Raw genomic sequence first — 19,727 nt, 5'->3', positions numbered from 1 at the left:
AGCCCTTCGGAGGGCGCCAGTACAACGGCCGTCTCCCTCTTTTTCTCAGCGACTCCACGGGGGTCTCTAACTAGCTAGCAAAACAGCCGCAGCGGCCGCTTGGTTCATGTCGTTCCGGGAGCACAAGTCCTACACATCTCAAACGAGCTGCTCGTACTAACTCAGCCATGCCATGTGATATCATGCCGTCACGCAACCAACTGACCAATCTGCGCCGGCCATGTGACCTGTTAGATATATACAGCTATTCAAGCATGCTCGTGCCTTTATTGCTCTGTACGCCAATAACACCGACGCCGACAAGGGACCTTCTGTAGAACAGAGCCCTTAATGCTATATCGTTAATATGCGTATATATTGTCGACTTCGATATCTGTCACCAGATATTACTTATTGTAGATTTTCTGTAACTGTTATGAAATTCATTAGAGGGAAATTCTTCGCAGACTGAGAAGCCGAAGCTTGCCTCGAAGCATTGCCAATGTGACTGACCCGGATCGCAGCACCAGAGCGCAGGCGAAGACGACCGTCAAAGTGAGAAAACCGCAGCCGCAGGCCAGCAGCAAGTGCCACAACTCGCAGCTTATCGCACCGAAGTTGAGCAGAGAGTGACTCGTACAGTTGCGACACAGCAAATACCAGGAGGATTTTCCTGCGCGTCCTCCTCTGCATCCCAGCGATGAGCCGTGTGGAGGCAGCGTGACACTCAACCATCATCCCGTCGACCAGGCAAACATCGTCACTGTCGACAAGAACGACGTTTTGCTTCTAGGCAGGTTCAGGTGCGCTCACGTCATCATCACATGATGTCTTGTTTTTATACAGCCACTGGGAACATGCAGCTAAAACGATTTGGCGGAGTTCCATTCAGCTGAATTTACTTATAACGAGCGAAATCGCTCTTGGTAAGTGGTACGAGCAAGAGATAATCGGGCTTCTCGCTGATCGGGAATATCCGATCTGGTGACCTGCTCGTGGTCCCCTGTGCACGTTGAGTGGGCCAAGGTGGTACCGCTGCCTGGCTTTGCTTAATGGCTGACAGCCAGCGGCCGGTATACTGAGATGTTGCAAATCCCCAGGGAGTTGACAGCGTACTCCATTGGCATTGCTAGTATGCCATGCACACGTTAGCCCATTTCCAGTTGCGGCGGCAGGTCCAGAATGGGTCTGGGCGGGGAGCGTGTAATCCGGAGAATTGAGTCCAGTATTCAATTCGGTTGGCAGGCTAAGGGAATGCCCTACCCGCTGCCAAGGAAACGGCGGCGTAGCTGCGGAGTATGGTTAGAAAACGCAGTTAGCTAACCTCAGATACTGAACAAAAACCAACCTACGGGGCGAAGGCAACGCCTTGCCCGCTGCCTAGGGAATGGTGGCGTAGCTCCGGCGTACGGTTAGAAAACGCAGCTAGCTGACTCTGTATGTTGGATTGAAACTTCCCTTGTGCCGAGAGGCGTTACCCAGCCGAAAACGCGTTGGTTTCCGTTGCCGAAAAGAACGGTGCCTCGACGGAAGCCTGGTGGCTGGGGCGAACCAAGCTTGGGTTCTGGGGCGGCTGGGGCGAAATAAATGAACCAACTGGCACCACTCGCGGCTCGGCCGGCGGCGAACCGAAGAAACGAGCGCGCGGAGCAGCTGCGGCGAGGCTAGATATTGGTACTTGCGCAGTATGAGTGACCTTGAACACAGGTAGCACTAGAGCTGGCGCAGTAAAAGAAAAATGAAGAGAAGCTTGCATAATTTCCGGTATCGCCCTTCCCCCGCTGGAGGCCACCGGCTATTTGTTCCACATAGTCATTGCCCGGGGCTGCTTATCGATGGCAATCTAATTGACCAAGAGGAAAACTAGAGGACTTTCGACCGCGCAGTGCTACGACGATGATGCGTGTTTTTTTTGAGAGAAACTGCCAAGTACAAATCTCACTTAAAACATGTTGGTCTTGGTCATTTGCAACCGCGGCTGACATGCCCGAAATAGAAACCAAAAATATTCGGCAGCGATACTCGACACTTAGTATGAGAATGGAAAGCATTCCGTTACTTTGCAAAATGTTCAGCCTTGCCCCATTGTATAATCTGAATCAAACTCTACATCTTACATTACGTTACTCTGTAAAGTGCCGAGTCACCCCAGGGTCAACCAACCAATGCACGTCCTTGTCACCTACCAGCCACCACCTGCCGGAACATGCCGGTGAGCAAGACCATAATGTATGTATGCTGTCTAAGTTGGCGCGAGAGACATAGATATAAAGCCACGCTTGGTGTAGAAGGGTCGCTGGGGTTCGATCATCATAACCCAGAGTATACCCGCTGCAGGACGAAGGCCTCCCCTACACTCCTCCGTTAACTCGGTCTTCTGCTAGCTGCATCCACTTGATCCCTGCGAACTTCTTAGCTTCATCCGCCCATTTGACTTTCTGCAGCTCCCTGCTACGCTTTACTTCCCTTAGAATCCAGTTTGTTACCCTCAGCGACCATCGGTTGTCCTCTCTACACACTACATGCCCTGCCCATTTATTACTCTTGGTTTCCACTAAAATGTCACTAACTTGTGTTATTTCTGGGCCCACTCATACGCGCTGGCCAAGTTGGCAGCTCATAGTACTGTAAGAATGAGTAGGCAGAGAAACTTCACGCATAGCCGTGACTCACAGTCATTGTAATGTTTTTCCAAGCGCCACCTTCCAGAGGCATGCTAATCACCTTCGTGTTATGGCTTCTGCCTCCGCTGGCTTTTGTGCCAATGGAGACATATGCGTTCACATTAACAAAAGAGAACTTAACCACAAACTTCAGAGATTCCAATGTGTGGAAAGTCGACTGTGTGGAAATGGCTCGTAAATGGTTTGGTTTGTAGATTTTAAGGTCAAAAAGCTACTCATGATATCTTGAGTGTGCTCTTGTTCGCGCATGCTTACCGAGTGACACTGGTGATCGGCTCCTATATATTCGACGTGGTGTCTTTTTTATTTCAGATAAGGTTGCTGGCCCAAATTAAGGTTGCTGGGCCAAATGGCCTAATTAAACATGTTTGATTTCAGCTTCTCATGAAGCTTGCTGAATTCACACATGGAAAATCATGTCATCTGCCCTCTAACAGATTGGGACTGCGTAGCCCGCCTAGAGCACATGTCGAGATGGCGCACAGATGGCGAGATGCGTTGTGGCGTAGCCCGTCTAGGGCGCATGAGCGACAAGTGCATGGCCCCGATGTGAGAGTGTGCTCGGGCAAGTATGCCCCTTTTTATGCCTTCTTGGCTGCCGCCCGCGCGGCTGCGGCTCTGTTTCGATGCATTATCTAAGTGCTCAGCTTTTTTCCTTGTTTTTCGTTGCAAAATAAAAGCATCCTTTCCTTTTTCTCATATAAAGAGAATTTATTGGTTACATACATACATACATATAAAAACGCGCATTACTCACAGATCAAAGCACTATATAAAACACTATAGGGTGCATATACATAGTTTAGTTTTGTTTAGTTTAGTCGTTCAGTCGTGTACGACTCTTCGTGACCCTATGGACCATGTCACGCTACGCTTTCCGGTCTCTCACTATCTTCCTAACATCACATAACTTCATCTGCAGTGCCTCGAGGATGCCATCTAAGTGCATCCACATAATATACATAATAAACTCAAAAACACAATTCCCCATATACTTGAATTGCACCACTTGATGGGCTAGCCTGTGGTCCCTGGGCCCACACTATCCTTAAGGTGGGGCTTTCACAGCAAACACATATCCTAGCCTGTGTGCGTCTATCCAAGTTATTGGCTGAGATATTGGCCAAACGAGCATTTGGTGGACCTTGATGACTACTCCATCCAATGTTTCTTTTAGCGACAATTTATGTTATACCACTTTCTGGCTGTATTTCTGTTTTCCCGCCATTAAAGGTAGCATTCATAGCGCAAAAAAAATGTTCTTAAATCAAAATTTTTTTCGTTGTCGCTTGGTTCGAATGGCATCAAGGCCAGAATGAATTCCCTGATCTCCATTACCGAGTGATGATGGTGTAAGCTATCATCGGAAGTCAGCGCGAAGAAAAAAAAACGAAAATCTCTTTACTCATCGCAGTTCGTTCGCGGTCAGTGTTCGCGAAAATTCTTATGCATTTCTAGGATAGGATAGGATAGGATAGGATAGGATAGGATAGGATAGGATAGGATAGGATAGGATAGGATAGGATAGGATAGCATAGGATAGGATAGGATAGGATAGCATAGGATAGGATAGGATAGGATAGGATAGGATAGGATAGGACAGGATAGGATGGGATAAACTTTATTGCTCTACTTTACAGATATTATTGCCGACTAAGGCCTTCCATCTCCTCTTCGTCAATGGCTTTGGTTCCGTCTCACAGAGTTGGCGCCCCTATTCCAGGGCACCGCTGAGTTTTGCTGCTCGCTGGGCATGGATGACCAATCCTCTTTAGAGGATTGGGTTGCCGCTGGAGAGCTCTAGTTTGTGGAATGCTAACTTCTTTAGAACTCAGTGACCGACCTGTTGAGGGGAAAACTTAATTGGTCCTGTCATTTTAGTACACTATAGAGTAGCTCGCCTTCATGTGCATATATCCCCTGCGCTTTACACTGGCCGATTTTGTGTTGTTATGATGTTGTTCCGCTGCTCCAGGTTCAAACAGAAGATGGCCAAGAAGCCTTCTACCAGCTCCCTAGACCGGTCGGACGTCGCCGACTTTGTCGTCGATGACCGATCGCCCGACGAGACCAAGGCGATCTACAACAACTGGGCTAGCAATTACGAAGAGGTAGGTGTCCACACTGCTTGTTTCTCGAAGGGCTGAATGCGTATTACAGGTCGAGCTCTGCTCGTCGCACTGTACCTGCCAAGGTGCAGTCCGAATCGCATTGTTGCTGCGATGGCTACATCTTATGCATTTCGCCGCGTTTGCCCTTAAGGCATCAGAGCGCAGGTGGGGTCAGTGACATCACTGCCCGTGACCCACTCGGAAGCTCTCTGTGGAGATACCACGTGACAAGACGGAGGTTAAAAAACCCTCTTCGCTTGCACTTGGTTGCTCAGACTGGCCCATCAAATACGCATACGTGTCTTAAAATCACACGAAGGGGGAAATGGCACCACCATCTATGCCAGTTTCTTAAGGGCGCTTCATTCACCAAATGTGTGTCGGGAAGGTGAGGTTTCATACTTGACTTGGCTACTGTATGGCCGAAAACGTGAATTCTGCTACTTAATCATGGGTGCGCCGTTGTGCAATGGCAAGATCTACCCTCACAGCAACGACACTCTTCACCCTTAGCAGATTGAAATATTGTAATAAGGCGCATTTTATGCCTCTTAAAAGTTTAGTATGAGTGAATGTTGAGTGTTTGTACCCGTATAAAAGTTAGCGCAAGATTCCCTTGGGATCTGCCTCAGAGAAAACGGCTGTATTGCGACAATTGAAACTATGATGTTTTAACACTAGCCAACCCAAATACGAAATCATACCTTCCTTGCATGCTGTCACTATTCTGATCTGTGTCCGGGTATAAAGGCTCCTCGAGTCCACAAGTAGAGGCGAACGAAAGGTTCATTGGTTTGTTATTTACAATCATGGTACACGGTACAACAAAATCGGCATGGGAGCCGAAAGGTACTGGCTACTCTCCAATGTTTTCGCACAGCGACGACCAGGGAGATTCCGCACGTCCACCCCAGGCGACAGACTGTGCGCGACGAACGCTCACCACGGCCTGTCCCGACAAGCGGCAGCGCAATCTTTTATAGGCCTAGAAACCGTCGGCAATTGAACTATCCAATTCGGAGGCAGCAGCTGGCGTCGGCCCAAAAGGTCCAATAGCGAGCGCGCTGGAAGGGTACAAGGAGGTCTCGGTACAAGCGCCGTGTTTAGAACGTGTTCTGACTTGATTGTCGCCGAGGCTTTTTTTCAGTGTACTGAAGCCATATGCGGCGCAGCATCGGGGCTTGTGAAAGGGCATCAGGCGCTCGCCGGCACTCACTCGGCTCCAGTTGTCGACCGCTGCAGGATCCGCGTGAACCATGGCTAGGAGCCCGATCATAACAATGCCCTATATGGATTAAGTGCAGCGTCGCTGGTTTTCCCACAGTCCTATCTGGCGACCTGCACGTGGGCCTCCCTGCGCGTTGAGTGGCCAAGGTGGTTTTGGCTGCCTGGATTTGCTCAATTACTGGCAAACAGCGGTGGGGGTGGGATTACCAGGGCCCACCCTCTGGAGAGGCAAAACCTCATGGGAGCCAGCAGCGAGCTCCCACACAGCTCTGAGGGCCAGCTGTGCACATAAGTTTCGATGCCTGAGCGGCGGCAGACCTGGGTGTACTTCGTGCATCTTTCAGGTTGTAACTCATGGAATCCGACGAGATAAAAAGCACTAAGTGTTCAAAAAGGCGAAATATCCTTCCGGCACGCGGGGACGTGCCGTCCAGTCACCGACGCGGTGGTTTCCGGTAAAGCAGATACCAGGGACGGTGGGGATATAAATGGCGGCTGGGCTTCAAAGGTCACCTCAGTGAAGTGGCCCTATCGGCCAGCCGCGCGGCTTAGGTGTCGCTGCGGGACGCCGAGTAGAGGGGAGGCTAGTAGTGGCCCAGATATGGTGAAACACCAGTCGAGTTAAAGGAGTAACGGTTAGTAAGCCCGAGATTATCTCCGACTGAGCCCAGTTCATGGTTGTTTGGCCCGGCAGCCAGGCCATGAACACTCGCCCATCGCTAGGTGTTGAGTAAGCTTATATGAGGAAATAAAGGCAGAAGGTTAGTTGGTAAGCCCAAGTGACGCCCGTTGGGTGAACAGCGGTGCCTGCGCCGGCCTGCGCCTAAGGAGGAAGCATCATCTCACATAAAACTCATAGCTGGAACCCATGAAAACACTCGATGGACAAAGTAGCCGCAGGAGAGAACGATCCCCTTGAATCGACTGATCCAGCGACCCAGGCCTGTGGTTGGTACGGGCTATGAAACCAGGTGTGTTCTGGAGGGGCCCCAGATTCGCCACCTCCACGTTAGGTTTTCACCTGTATCTGCGTCAGTGGCCGGGTCCGCCCGCTGAGTGAGTAGTATTCCCACGAGGCGGGGCCACATATTCGAAGAATCTTGGTGCTCTACCAATCCTGACCAGACAGGGCCTACGGGGGGCCAAGAAATATCAGAAAGTAATGGCAAAAACTCGCTATCTTCTGATCCCGTCCAACTACCCATAACCCATCCCTTACTCCCATTTCCCATTTCCCATTCTTCGATCCCATTCGGCTTCTTGGGAGATCAGGGAGTCTCCCCGGGCCCGTACTCCTGGCTGTGGGTCGCTGTAGTAGCATCCACCGTTTTATTTCTAATCAAAAATTTCTAATCAAAAACGTTTGCCCGGATGGACCTGTTCCTTTATATCGCCAATTCCGGAACTTTATCCGCGATACATTAGTGGTGCGGGGGGAGTCTCTTTTCATCATCATCATCATCAGCCTGATTATACCCACTGCAGGGCGAAGGCCTCTCCCATATTTCTCCACTTAACCCGGTTCTGTGCTAGCTGCATCCACTTGACCCCTGCGAACTTCTTAATCTCATCCGCCCACCTAACTTTCTGCCGCCCCCTGCTACGCTTTCCTTCCCTTGGAATCCAGTTTGTTACCCTCAGCGACCATCGGTTATCCTCTCTTCGCACTACATGTCCTGCCCATGTCCATTTCTTCTTCTTAATTTCTACTAGAATGTCGGTAACTTGAGTTATTTCTCTGACCCACTCTGCACGCTTTCTATCTCTTAATGTTACCCCTACCATTTTTCGTTCCATAGCCCTCTTTCTTTTTTCTTTTTTCCTTTTTCTTTTAGTCTTTTTTTCGACTCCATTTAAACTGAATGTAGGTGTGTGTGAGAAGGTCTATGACGAAATTTACACATGTGCACAGTGAGATTGCTAGTTGCATCGTCGTGTCCTGCCGGAGTGGCGCCGTGGTTACGGTGTTCGACTACTGTTCCCAAGGATGCGGGATCGAATCCCGGCCTCGGCGGCCGCTTTTTGGTGGGGGCGAAAGGCAAGGCGCCCGTGTGCTGTGCGTTGTCAGTGCACATTAAAGAACCCCAGGTCGTCGAAATTTCTGGAGTCCTCCACTACGGCATCTCTCATAGCCTGAGTCGCTTTGGGACGTTAAACCCCACAAACCAAACCAAACCAGTTGCAGCGTCGCCTGTTTGATTGATCTCGTGACGTGAGGGACCCCCTTGTTCGTCTGCTCGAGTCGACGAACATGTGACGCGCGGCGGTCCTGTATGGGGAGCTGAACGACCACCTGTCCGACACTGCGCATGTTACTGCTAAAATGTTTTAGAGCTGTACCTAAAAAGCAACACGAGCTCTGCCTGGAGAATATTAGGAAAAGAGTAAATGTGCATAGGCGTCCATGCACTCTCATTTGTTTTAGGTTGAAAATGGGATCTCTTGGACACCTGGCAGGTGGCACTTTAAGTTCCGCCTTAAAGTTTATGGCGCAATAACCTAAATAGCTCTGGTTTGCGTATCCTCATTCGCCTACTTGTACGTTGCTACTCGCCAGGTTCCATCGGTAATAGAACATGTATGATGTTTGCGATTAAACTTCAATTTCTTTATTATTAATGATGACATTAGCAGGTTCTCTATATTTTCATATGCACCAAGAGTGCATACTACGTATATCCCTCAATGCGCGCTAGTTCTGCCTTATCTCCGCAAAGCTTTAAATGTCTACCTGTCTTTGTCCAGGACATGGCGCTCCAGAAGTACAGGGCCCCGAGCATCATGGCGCAGTTTATCAACCAGGAGTTGCAGATCAAGAAAGACGCCATCATCATAGACGTTGGATGCGGGACCGGACTCCTCGCAGTGGAAGTACGCCTTTGTATATCATCGGGCGATCTCAATGCATAAGGCGATCTCAGCGCATCAGATCATAAGGCGATCTCAGTGCCGTTATTTCGCAGTTGTTGTTAGCTTTGCTGTATTCCTCGGAGAAGCCAGTGAATTGCTGACCTTTGACAGTGCGCTTCGGCTGATATCCCGCTCTTCGTTTGCTGAGACCAAGGTTCGAGTTTCAAAAGGGTAAATTAACCGAGAGTGTTGGCTTCATCAGAATTGTAGACTAAAAAAAATTACACCGGCTACGCTGTTTCCTAAACACGGACCATTCTGCAAAGAGGCGTTTCTTGGAAGACAGCGAATATAGTAAAGGCCAGAAGGCAGCTACAGCAAGGAGGACCGCTTGTAGCTGTGTGCGTGTTAGAGTTAGAGCAGGCGCTGTGCCGCAGAATTGTGTACGAAAAAGGCACATTTCGTCCGCGATGCGTCACCGGCATCGGTTGTCATGATTCGTCACTACGTAGCCGCTTTTGCGTTAACAAGATTGGTTGGTTTGGTTGGTTAGTGGGGTTACGTCCCAAAGCCAAAGGCTATGAGAGACGCCGTAGTGGAGGACTCCGGAAATTTCGAACAAGAAGAAAATAGCCTAGTAGACGACGTACCGTTCGGTAGATAGTGAAGTAGAGGAACGGACAGGCTCCTGCAGTTTAGAGGGGCTCATGGAGCTCCAAAATGTTAATGTTTTATACGTAGCATACGTGCTGTTCTCGTTGTACCGAAACGTCATCGCCGTACCGCGATCTGAGACGGAGCTTTCAAGGAGGAGTCAGGCTAAATTTCTTGAGGAGCAAATACTTTAGTGGTGCATTCGTACGATTCGGTGGTCGCCGGAACTAAAGACCTCACCCTTGTTATAGTAGGTGGCGCCTCGGCGTTCTAGGGCATCATTGCAAAATCGAGTCGAAAGGAATGCTGGGAAAATTATAGATGCCTTGTAAGGAGTGTATATGATATACGTAGTGTTGGTTAGTCGATTAGAGGTGGGTGATGTGCGATTAGTGGGGTGATTGATTAGTGAGTAAGGAGTGAATGATTAGTAAAGAAACCAGCTTAATACTGCAGAAATTAAAAACCCAAAGCAATTTTTTTTTCTCAACCGTAGCCTGAAGCGTATCAAAAGCACGAAAGGCTGAGGTGATGTTTCGCGGGGTACAAGAATTTAGAAAATAATGAGATCTCCCGTGGAGCTCCAGTTAACACAGTCTGCGTTTAACATTTGAGGTCAGACTAGGATTCCTTAAAGGAGGCGAGGACTACACAATACTCACATTATTCTTCGTTGCGGTCTCTGCTGATCGCTCTTTTTCTGTCTTTCCACCTTTATTTTGAAGCTGCAAAAATTCGGGTACGGCGTCATCGATGGACTGGACTACAGCGATGCGATGATGGCCGAGGCGATAAAGAAGAACATCTACAGGCGACGCTTCATCGAGAGGGTGTCTAAGACCAACAAGCTGCCTCTCAAGGACGGTGAGCTGCAAAAAGAGAACATCTTAATGGTTCTATTTGCAATGTTATGGCAATTTTGCGAAACAATGCTGACCTTTTTGTTATATAACTCTAATCGTATCATTCTCAAAAACAGAATTTCGTTTGAAAAAAGTCTGCGCTTCCATCTGGGCCGCACCGACCGGCAATGTCATCACATTGCAGCATTTAGATCCTGGACAAAGCATTAGTGAAACATATGCGTCGCAGTGAGCGTGAAATAAATGAAGTAGACGGGTGTGTTGAATGTGCTTAAAGAGAAATATGAAGCGAAAGCTTTGTGATAATATGGAGTATAGGCGTCGATGGTGTGTCTGTATACAAGAAAGGCGGTAACTGGACCAGTGTATCCAAAAGTCACGCTATGCAATAGGTTTTGCATGCTCTCAAGTCTGATGGAAGCAATGAAGTGATAGAACAGCGTATATCAATAAATGTAAGATATTAACCGCTACGTACACACAAAGTTTTTACACGGACATATTTTCCTGGACCAGAATTCAGTTTCATTCGTAGAGTTTTACGCTTCAAGCTACGAGGGACACCGGAGTTCTATACCATATGTGGAAGTGATGGGTGAAGAAGCAGGAGCCGGAAGAAGTGATAAGGCAGTCTTTCATGAAAGCATGTGCTCAAATGCGAATCCTGATGTCAATGCGTATCCAGATATCTACCCTACATCCGGATGCGGAGCAGTTGGCTGAATTATTCGACCGCACCTTGTGTGAAGCGGCATTATTTATACTTCAAAGAGCAAATTTAACAAAACCGAAGCGACCTTGGTTCGAGTGCCAGGTTTTATCCATACCGTGGCCATATCAGGTTAGCTAAAAATAAGCCGCACAGGCATTCAGGACATCATCATCATCATCAGCCTGACTATACTCACTGCAGGACTATGGTCTCTCCCATATTTCTCCAATTAACCCGGTTCTGTGGCAGGTGCATCCACTTGACCCCTGCGAACTCCTTCACCACATCCGCCCACCTAACTTTCTGCCGCCCCCTGCTACGCTTTCCTTCCCTTGGAATCCAGTTTGTTACCCTAAGCGACCATCGGTTGTCCTCCCTTCGCACTACACGTTCTGCCCATGCCCATTTCTGAGTTATTTCTCTCACCCACTCTGCACGCTTCCTATCTCTTAACGTTACCCCTGCCATTTTTCCTTCCATAGCCCTCTGCGTTGTTTTCATCTTAGCGTCCCCTTTCTTATGAATGAGGACAATGTTTGCGTTCTTCCATGATTCCAGTACCGTTGATGACACCGGGCACTGCGTATACAATGTTGCCAGTTTTTCTAGCACAATATCCTCCCCCTTCCCCGTCCTTCAACAAATCTATAGTTATCTGATACTCCCCAGCTGCTTTCCCCCTTTTCATAGTTTCTAATGCTTTCTTAACCTCGTACTTCGTCACTGGTGGAACGTCTGACTGTTTTTCCCCACTGCCAGTCTCATTACTGACTTGACTACTTTTGCTACTGTAGAGATCAGTATAGAGCTTCTCGGCTACTTTGACTATCTTGTCCATATTCGTGATGACTTGTCCGCCTTGTCCCTTAGCGCATAGATCTGATTTTTGCCTACACCCAATTTTTATTCACCGCTTTTAGGCTTCCCATGTTCTTTACAGCATGCTCAATTTTCTCCATGGTATACTTCCTTGTATCGGCCACTTTACGCTTATTGGTCAGCGTTCAGGTACACGGGGTCTAATAGTATAGCACCCCCGTTAAAAATATGCAGCCCAAAAGAATTTGCAACGTGCCTCATTTTGCATTCTCGCGGACCATACCCTCTCCAAAGCGGAAAGGAACCGTGTCCTGAATCCTCCCAATCTTTGGTATGCCAGATAGGAGGCGCTCTAATCAGCTTAGACGCAATCCTCTTGGGTTTTATACTTTGACGAGGGCCGTGCAAAATAAGCGCGAACATGTGAGAGGGTGCTTGCCCTTTTAAAGCGTCATTGCGTCCATTGTGGCCGCATATCGAAGCAAAACACAGCAGATACAGATGGTCCTGGAGGTGTTGCTTCCCACATGGCCAGCCACTTGAATGCATGGCCGGATCAGGAGCAATGACGCTTTGAAAAGAGCGACCACTTATTCGGGAGTTCGCACACATTTTGGACGGATTTGCACATCGAGGGGTGCGCTAGGGAGGTAAAGCTTTCCGCTACCTGGTTTCCTACCACAACGCCATGTAGTGATAAGCTACGGACGGAAATCGCTTTAACAGTGCACCTAGCTGCTGGCTGAGTCGACACTGGGTATATCTAATCTGTGCAGGCGAGTACGATGTGGTGGCCCTCTGCGGCTGTCTCATGCCTGGACACATCATGCCTGACGCGCTGCCCGAAGTGGCCAGGCTCCTGAAGCGTGAGTGCGGCGTCTCTATGCCTTACAGTGGCTACTGCTGTCTCTCCCAATTTCGTGGGTGTCTTACCCTGTACGCTCCTAACCGTATTTAGCGTCCGTATACACATGCATCCTGATATATGCCAAGTTCTCCATAACAGTGCTGCTTATTTTTGCATTAGACTTTTTGACACATTCTCCTTTTAACGCGATAACGTTAAGCACCCAGTGTCGCAGAAAAGCCGGTGTCGGCATAGGGTTGTAATCTAAAAATCAGAAAGAAGTAAAGGAAGAATAAAAATTTTGCGGAAACCCGCGATGTCGAACACGGTTTCTTCGCAGTGCGAGACGAGCACGCAACCACTCCACCACAGAACTGCATTGGAGTCTCTACGAATTAAGGTGGAGGTAATGTAGGCATTGCTTTATGACTGCCAGCTTATGCTTGGGTGCGTCATTCGAAAGAAAATAATTACGGAAGTAATAGTTAAGGGAGTAGCAAAGAAATTTCCGCTTCCCTTACCTACGATGCGGCACTCACCTGAAAATTCCTTTGACCGCACTGCGCCGGCGCAGCAGATTGCGCGAGCCACCACTCGATTCAAAGCCTTATACAGCAATCCATTTTATACAAAGCATTGAGTTTTTAACGCTCTCGCGTTGAACTCTGAAAGGTGAAGCTGAAGCATCGTCCGATTTTGAGATCGAAAAATTCCATTACCTAGCAAAAGGTATCCGTATCAGCCTAATGACTGTCGTCATTATACAAGTAGCAGAGGGACTATAAATTATTATCGTGCATTGAAGACGGAGAGACGAGCTGATACAAATGTTTGCTGTGATGAGGTGGGCGTAGTTGTCACAAGAAGGGAGGTAATAGGAACCACAGGGAGCGAATGTCGATTTCAGTTTGACTTGACTCATCGGAAGTGGTCGCAATGATCACCGAATAATCACACTATACAAGTACAAGAGCTTTTCGGATGCCATATATGTACTTTCGTTGTGTGATGTGCCCCTCAGCAAATACGCAATGTGGAGGCATCCTTTAACCTAGACCTCTAATATTCAGGATCATGCGCCGCCTTGCTCAATACTTGCACCAGTTATCTCCTATAAGGTAGTTGATTTCTACCAACCGCAATGCAAATGTGACGCATCTTGCTCTCTTTCCTAATCCAAGACGCGCTGTAAGACTGGCGGTAAAGCCATGGCTAGAGTGGTGAACTGGCCTTGAGAATATTAAGAGGAAAGCATTAATAGGCTCATGAGTATCCGTCCGCGAGAAGTGTCACATTTCGCGAGATTCTGCGGGCACTGCGAGATTGTGGCGCCATCATCTGGTGCCGTCATCGCACACGACCGGATATGACGTCATCACGGCGTCACATCCGGTCACGAGCAATAACCGGAGATGACGTAATTATGACGTCACACCCGGTCATGATGTCAGGTCAGGTCATGACAGATGACGTCACCAGGCGACTGTTCCTCTTAAATTTATATAGTACGCCACAGCAGAGAAAGGTAAGATTCAGGGCCCTCTTTCGCAAAACGATAATCACAGCCGGGAGTAACCCCTTGCTAATAGTCTGTGACTTCAATGCGGCGCACCCGGAATGGGGTTACGCCAAACAAAATCCTAAAGGCAGGCAGATATGGGAATACGCGCACGAGCTGGGACTCACCTTGCACACGGACCCTAGTTTTCCCTACAGGGTGGATAACAGCGTCTGCGTAGACACTTCTCCTGACTTGACCTTCTCCAAAAATGTGAAAGATCTGAACTGGCAAAATTCGGAGCAAAATTTTGGCAGCGACCATTTTATTCTGGCCTCGATCCTTAAAAAAGGAGTAAAGACGCGCCGTGTGTGTCAACCGAGGGTTACGCAATGGGAACTATTTAGGGAAAAGCGAGAGAAGGCTGCCGAAAGGAAGATTACAAACATAGAAAAATGGACGAAGACCCTCATGCGTCACGTTGGAGAGACAACAAAGAACCTTGAAGGGGACGATGCCCCAGAGATAGCTGATAGCAAACTGCTTCACATGTGGGAGGCAAAACATGGTATGGAGCGCAAAAGTGGGACCGTAATCTTAGAAGGAGGATAGCTAGACATAATAAAGAAATTGAAAATTATGCGGTTAAATTATGCGAACAGAATTGGTACAGCAGGTGCGACGAGATGGAAGGGGGCATGAGCCTTTCCAGAACGTGGGGTCTGCTGAGACACCTATTAGATCCGACCAACTCAAAATCCCAGTCAGGAATTAGATTATCAAAAGCCAGGCACGCGTTTAAGGGTACAGACGCGGAATTTATGGATGCACTAGTCAGCATGTACATTGGCGATACTCATAGTGCCCCCCTACCAGAGTATGACGGAGCTCCCAACGAGGAGGCGGAGGTCAGGGCAGAAATATTGGGACTAAAAACAAAATTGGCCTCAGGCCCTGACGGGATAACTAACAAAATTTTAAGAAACCTGGATGATGACTCCATCAGCGCTCTTACTGAGTATATGCAAGAAATGTGGACTAAAGGGCACCTGCCTCGGCAGTGGAAGTCGGCAAACGCAATTCTAATCCCAAAACCAGGCAAACTCCCGAAACTAGAAAATATAAGACCTATTTCCCTAACCTCATGCATGGGGAAATTGATGGAGCATGTAGTCCAGACACGACTGACGCGCTTTATGGAGAAACACGACCTGTGGCCGCACGAGATGGTCGGCTTTCGACCGGGTTTGAGCACGCAGGACGTGATGCTCCGACTCAAATACGACATAATCGACTCACGTTCTAGAGACGCCAAAGTGATTCTCGGCCTGGACTTGACAAAGGCTTTTGACAAAGTTAAACACGAAGCGATCCTCCACGGTCTCCAAGAAATCAGAGTAGGTGAACGAACATATGAGTACATCAAGGACTTCTTGTCAAACAGAACTGCCTGCATAAAGTTTCAAGACATTCAGTCCCCCACAGTGAAGTTAGGGAGCAGGGGGACGCCGCAGGGCTCGGTTCTTTCTTCGTTCCTTTTCAACGTGGCGATGAGGGGCCTCCCAGAAGCTCTGAGGAGCATAAAGGGGCTAAATTTCAGTATTTACCTGGATGACATCAATCTCTGGGTTACCCAGGGTAGTGATGCGAGCACTGAGGAGCACCTGCAAGCGGCGGCGGACACTGTCGTAGACTACGCTGTCAGTAGGGGTCTATCATGCTCAACGCAAAAATCAGAATTATTTGTCTATAACCCAAACTCACTCCGATGCAAGCGCAGCTGGGAATTTGACATTAAAGTAGAAGGAAAACCAGTTCCAAAGGTAGATCGAATCAGACTCTTAGGACTATTCATTCAGAAAAATGGATATAATGATGAAACAATCAGAAAGCTAGAGGGATTCGCCACACAAGCCATTGGAATATTTAGAAGAATTGCGTTGAAAGGACGAGGCCTGAAGGAAAGAAGCTTGCTTAAACTCATCCAAGCTTACGTAATAAGTCGCGTGAGCTATACCACGCCGTTCTTAAGTATCAGGTCGAAGGAGAAGAAGAGGTTAGACTCTCTCATTCGACGGTGCATAAAGAGGGCCCTGGGCTTATCAATTACCACATCCACAGAGAAGCTCCTTTCTATGGGAGTGCACAATAGCTGGGACGAAATAGCGGAGGCTGTCAGAGTTTCGCAGCTGGAAAGATTAAGTCGAACGACCACGGGCAGAGCTATACTCGAAATGGTAGGCCTGCAGACAGATAGGGGACTACGAGAAAAATCAAGTATCCCCCAGGACTGCCGAGAAAATCTAATCATTCCCCCCCTCCCTCGTAAAATTAAAATTGGTTCACAGGAAGAGAAAGGCGCAGTAACTGTCACACTTGCTTTGTGGACACCCGAACCGCGCCGTAGGGGAAGGGAGGAAGGTGGGAGTGAAAGTGGAAAGAGAGAAAGAGGAGCCGTAGTGGAGGGCTACGGAGTAATTTCGACCACCTGGGGATCTTTAACGTGCGCTGACATCGCACAGCACACGGACGCCACTTCGTTTCGCCTCCATCGAAACGCAGCCGCCGCGGTCGGGTTCGAACCCGGGAACTCCGGCACAGTGGTCGGGCGTCTTACCACTGCACCACCCCGGCGGGGCCCCCTCCCTCGTAACATGCATCCCATATTCAACACAGAGAGGAGGGAGAAGAGAGCAGAAGCACTAATCAGACGCTTCAATTCGATGGACAGCAAGTCGGTTGCGTACGTGGATGTGGCAAGTGGCAAAACGGGGGCGGCGGTCGCCTCGGTGGTCGACGGCCGAGGTGCCCCGGTATCAGCCGCCACCATTAGAATCCGCAACGCCGAAGCGGCTAAAGAAGTTGCAATAGCGCTCGCTTGCGTCGGAACACAAGCCAATTTCATAATCAGCGATAGCAAAACGGCTTTTTGGAATTTTGGAAAGGGTAGGGTCTCGCCGGAAGCGGCAAGGATTCTGGCCAGTAGACGACTAAACAGGAAAATTCGCCTAATTTGGACCCCTGCACACACGTCCGTTCCTGGCAACGAAGTGGCCCACGAGTTAGCCCGAGCTCTCTACTTCCGGGTAACTGTGGAGCCGCCCGATTGCCAGAACATGGACGAGCGCCTGCAAAATTATACGGAGATTCTTCAAAATTACAGGTTAAGCAGGAGACTGGTGCCACCACCGGATAAAAGTCTAAACAATAGGGAGGCAGTCGCATGGCGGCGCCTTGGTTGGTTGGTTGGTTCATAGGAAGGGAAAGGCGCAGTATCTGTCACACTTGCTCTGTGGACACCTGAACCGCGCCGTAAGGGAAGGGATGAAGGTGGGATTGAAAGTGGATAGAGAGAAAGGGGGGCCGTAGTGGAGGGCTACGGAGTAATTTCGACCACCTGGGGATCTTTAACGTGCGCTGACATCGCACAGCACACGGACGCCACTTCGTTTCGCCTCCATCGAAACGCAGCCGCCGAGGCCGGGCGGCGCCTGCAAGCTGGGAACTTTGTAAACCCGGTCTGGGCATATTATGTCCAAATGGAAGATATGAGAAACGATAAATGCAAGCACTGTGGGGAGAGAGGGACCCTCGACCATATATATAATCTGGGAATGTACTAGCTCCCCAGGGGCTAAAACAAATATAAATTGTAGAGAGGCCTGGGAAGCCCTGCTGCGGAGCGAGGTCCCTACTCCACAGCTACAAGCCATCCGCCTGGCGGAAGAAGCCGCCAAGAGCCAAGACCTCTTCGCTTGCTTCTGATCGCGGAGGTCTCTGCTCCCGTCCCTTAGGCCTGCGTGCCGGGGGCGGGAATTGGGGGCCTCCTAATCTGATGGAAAATAAAGTTGTTATCATCATCATCATCATCATCATCATCATCATCATCACGCATATACGAAGCTGACTGCGCTTGGCGTCCGATGCGGGCGTCCGTGCTGCGCCTTTCATTTGGCACTTCATTTGGCACCACACAGCAGACAGAAGCAGACGCAGTACAGCAGGAATCAGCGGCGTTTCAAATAAAGGCTTTCGCCTCATCGCACTTTATTGGTGCAAAGTGCCACACACCCCCATTATTTTTCTTTCTCTCTTTCTCAGCTTATGATAACGATGCTATCACTAAGATAACATTTCGTTCTTTACGTGTGCCGCTGGTGACTGCTTTGGAACACGCAGCCAACGGCCGTCTGATGTGGATCCACCGCACACTGGACCACTACGAGAGCAAGTCGGAGCAGTTTCTAGAGACTCGCTTCACGAGCACCCTGCAGTCTCTGTGCCGCCAGTTCCGCATGGATATCGTGGTCCGCAAGAAGGTCCAGGACTACCGGCTCAAGTGCGACGGACAGATATTCGCGCTCAAGAAGAAGGGATGAGGGAGGGGAGAACGTCCTCCCCGATTGTGTTTTTCAAACCGCGTTGCAATGTACCCGTGTTTTTTATGAGTGTGTTGGCACGTCTTTCTTACGTAGACTTAGTGTGAGTCGGATTAAAAGGCTAAAATTCAGGCACCGACTAAAAGTAAAGAAACGCGAGGTTTTTCTTATCTCCTATGGTGACCTTGTCCTGAAAGAAATTATAGAGGCAGCGACAGGCTAGCTGAAGTTTAATTAAATACGCTTGAAAAGAAGGAGCTTAGTTGGTGCATATAGTGGCTAAATTTTCAACGTTACGACTGAAGATGTGAGGTTAAGTTCTTTTCGGTTGCCAGAGCGTATGCCTTGCCCCATTATATGCCGGAGCCTCTCGGTTACGGATAGCTTTGCGATAACATCAAAATCCACTGTTTTGTTTCGAACGTTGTTTCTGTTACCTTTTCGTAACCTTTCAAAGTTAGCCTTCTGGCTACTGTAGACGTGATTCCGTCCGCAGCATTTTATGTTGTTAACGACGCCAAGTGTTTTTCTTTGCGAAGAACATGCTTTATGTTCAACGGCGCATGTCGAAATTCTCGCGCCGAAACATCCCCCACATGTGCTTAGGGTGCAGACCAAGGCCTCAGTGTACCGAAACCGTGCGAAGCAGCCGGGAACTCCGTCAAAAATTCGTGTTTATTTTATAGTCTTGCTGTTATATTCAAGCGTTGAATGATTAAGCGCATAATAAAGTGCACGTTCATGAACGAGAAGGTACAAGGGAAGGCGGTTCATGGCCTTAAGGGCAAAGCGTCTGTTTCCCCAGAATTTTGAGATCTACAGGGTGTCCACGTGTTTAATCTGATGTTTCCTTGTTCATGCAAGATCTTGGGTTCAATAAAGAGCTGCGTGGTTTGCAATGCTTCAGAGTGGCTTATTGGATGCGGAGAGATGAGAATTAAGAACCGTAATCTATTATATGACAGGTAGCGTTAAAGACACAAACAACACCAGTACAATCTTGAGAAAAAAGTGAGGTCAGTCAGATACACTCAACAAGACGATGCTAAGAACGCTGAGGAGAGGAAAGCTGACAACATGCTCCACATGAAATTTCAAACACTA

At 48.8% G+C, this 19,727-nt stretch overlaps 1 protein-coding gene across 1 annotated transcript; it reads left to right on the top strand.

Annotated features, from left to right (window-relative positions):
• The first annotated feature begins 2,144 nt into the window (after positions 1–2,144).
• LOC146180363 (methyltransferase-like protein 27) lies at positions 2,145–19,499 on the top strand. The gene is made up of 6 exons (XM_084580374.1): positions 2,145–2,191; positions 4,639–4,774; positions 8,747–8,872; positions 10,231–10,369; positions 12,676–12,765; positions 18,424–19,499. Exons 1-6 carry the CDS (start codon positions 2,145–2,147, stop codon positions 18,621–18,623), a joined length of 738 nt encoding a protein of 245 aa, XP_084436500.1. The 3' UTR covers positions 18,624–19,499.
• Positions 19,500–19,727: the final 228 nt, after the last annotated feature.

Source organism: Amblyomma maculatum, chromosome 9 (genome assembly GCF_055883805.1).
Source record: "Amblyomma maculatum isolate TAMU_Amacu chromosome 9, ASM5588380v1, whole genome shotgun sequence".
NCBI lineage: Eukaryota > Metazoa > Arthropoda > Arachnida > Ixodida > Ixodidae > Amblyomma > Amblyomma maculatum.
The sequence above is the reverse complement of the archived record's forward strand: the minus strand, read 5'-3'. Positions and strand labels throughout refer to the sequence as shown.

Bases quoted from the DNA above. Each gene is read 5' to 3' on its own strand.
- LOC146180363 (XM_084580374.1), top strand. From the start codon at position 2,145: ATGCACGTCCTTGTCACCTACCAGCCACCACCTGCCGGAACATGCCG. The intron at 2,192-4,638 runs GTGAGCAAGACC...CCGCTGCTCCAG, and splicing joins CCACCTGCCGGAACATGCCG to GTTCAAACAGAAGATGGCCA. The intron at 4,775-8,746 runs GTAGGTGTCCAC...GTCTTTGTCCAG, and splicing joins GGGCTAGCAATTACGAAGAG to GACATGGCGCTCCAGAAGTA.